Source organism: Pterocles gutturalis, unplaced genomic scaffold (genome assembly GCF_000699245.1).
Source record: "Pterocles gutturalis isolate BGI_N339 unplaced genomic scaffold, ASM69924v1 scaffold31274, whole genome shotgun sequence".
Lineage (NCBI taxonomy): Eukaryota > Metazoa > Chordata > Aves > Pterocliformes > Pteroclidae > Pterocles > Pterocles gutturalis.
In genome coordinates this window covers 3,880-4,158 of record NW_010131654.1, presented here as the reverse complement: position 1 = coordinate 4,158, position 279 = coordinate 3,880, and the positions used below count along the sequence as shown (strand labels likewise).

Sequence of the window (279 nt, the reverse complement as noted above, 5' to 3'; positions counted from 1 at the left end):
AGGAAGATGAGGGGGGGTCTTACATGGGGTTGCCCTGCCCGTCGCACTGCAGCTGGAGCTTCTCGCCCTCCCGTGGGTATTGGGGATGTGGCTCAATCTTCGCTGTTGGCTTGTCTGAAAAAGGAGGAGAGGCACAGCTGGGTGACTGCCTGCCCCACGCGGCGCAGCATCCTGCTCACACCCCAAAACCCTGCCCCTGCACCCTGCCTCGGCCCCGTGCATGCAGGGGTGCCTGCTGTCCCCATCCCCACGTGGCCCCGTCCCACCACCCCCATGTGC

At 65.6% G+C, this 279-nt stretch overlaps 1 protein-coding gene across 1 annotated transcript in view; it reads right to left on the bottom strand.

The window, feature by feature from the left end:
- Positions 1–19: 19 nt before the first annotated feature.
- Positions 20–279, bottom strand: part of CADM3 (cell adhesion molecule 3) — a 2,303-nt gene continuing 2,043 nt past the window's right edge. The window contains exon 6 of the mRNA XM_010080688.1: positions 20–114. Coding sequence (XP_010078990.1) covers positions 20–114 — 95 coding nt within the window. The remainder of the gene's footprint in view (positions 115–279) is intronic.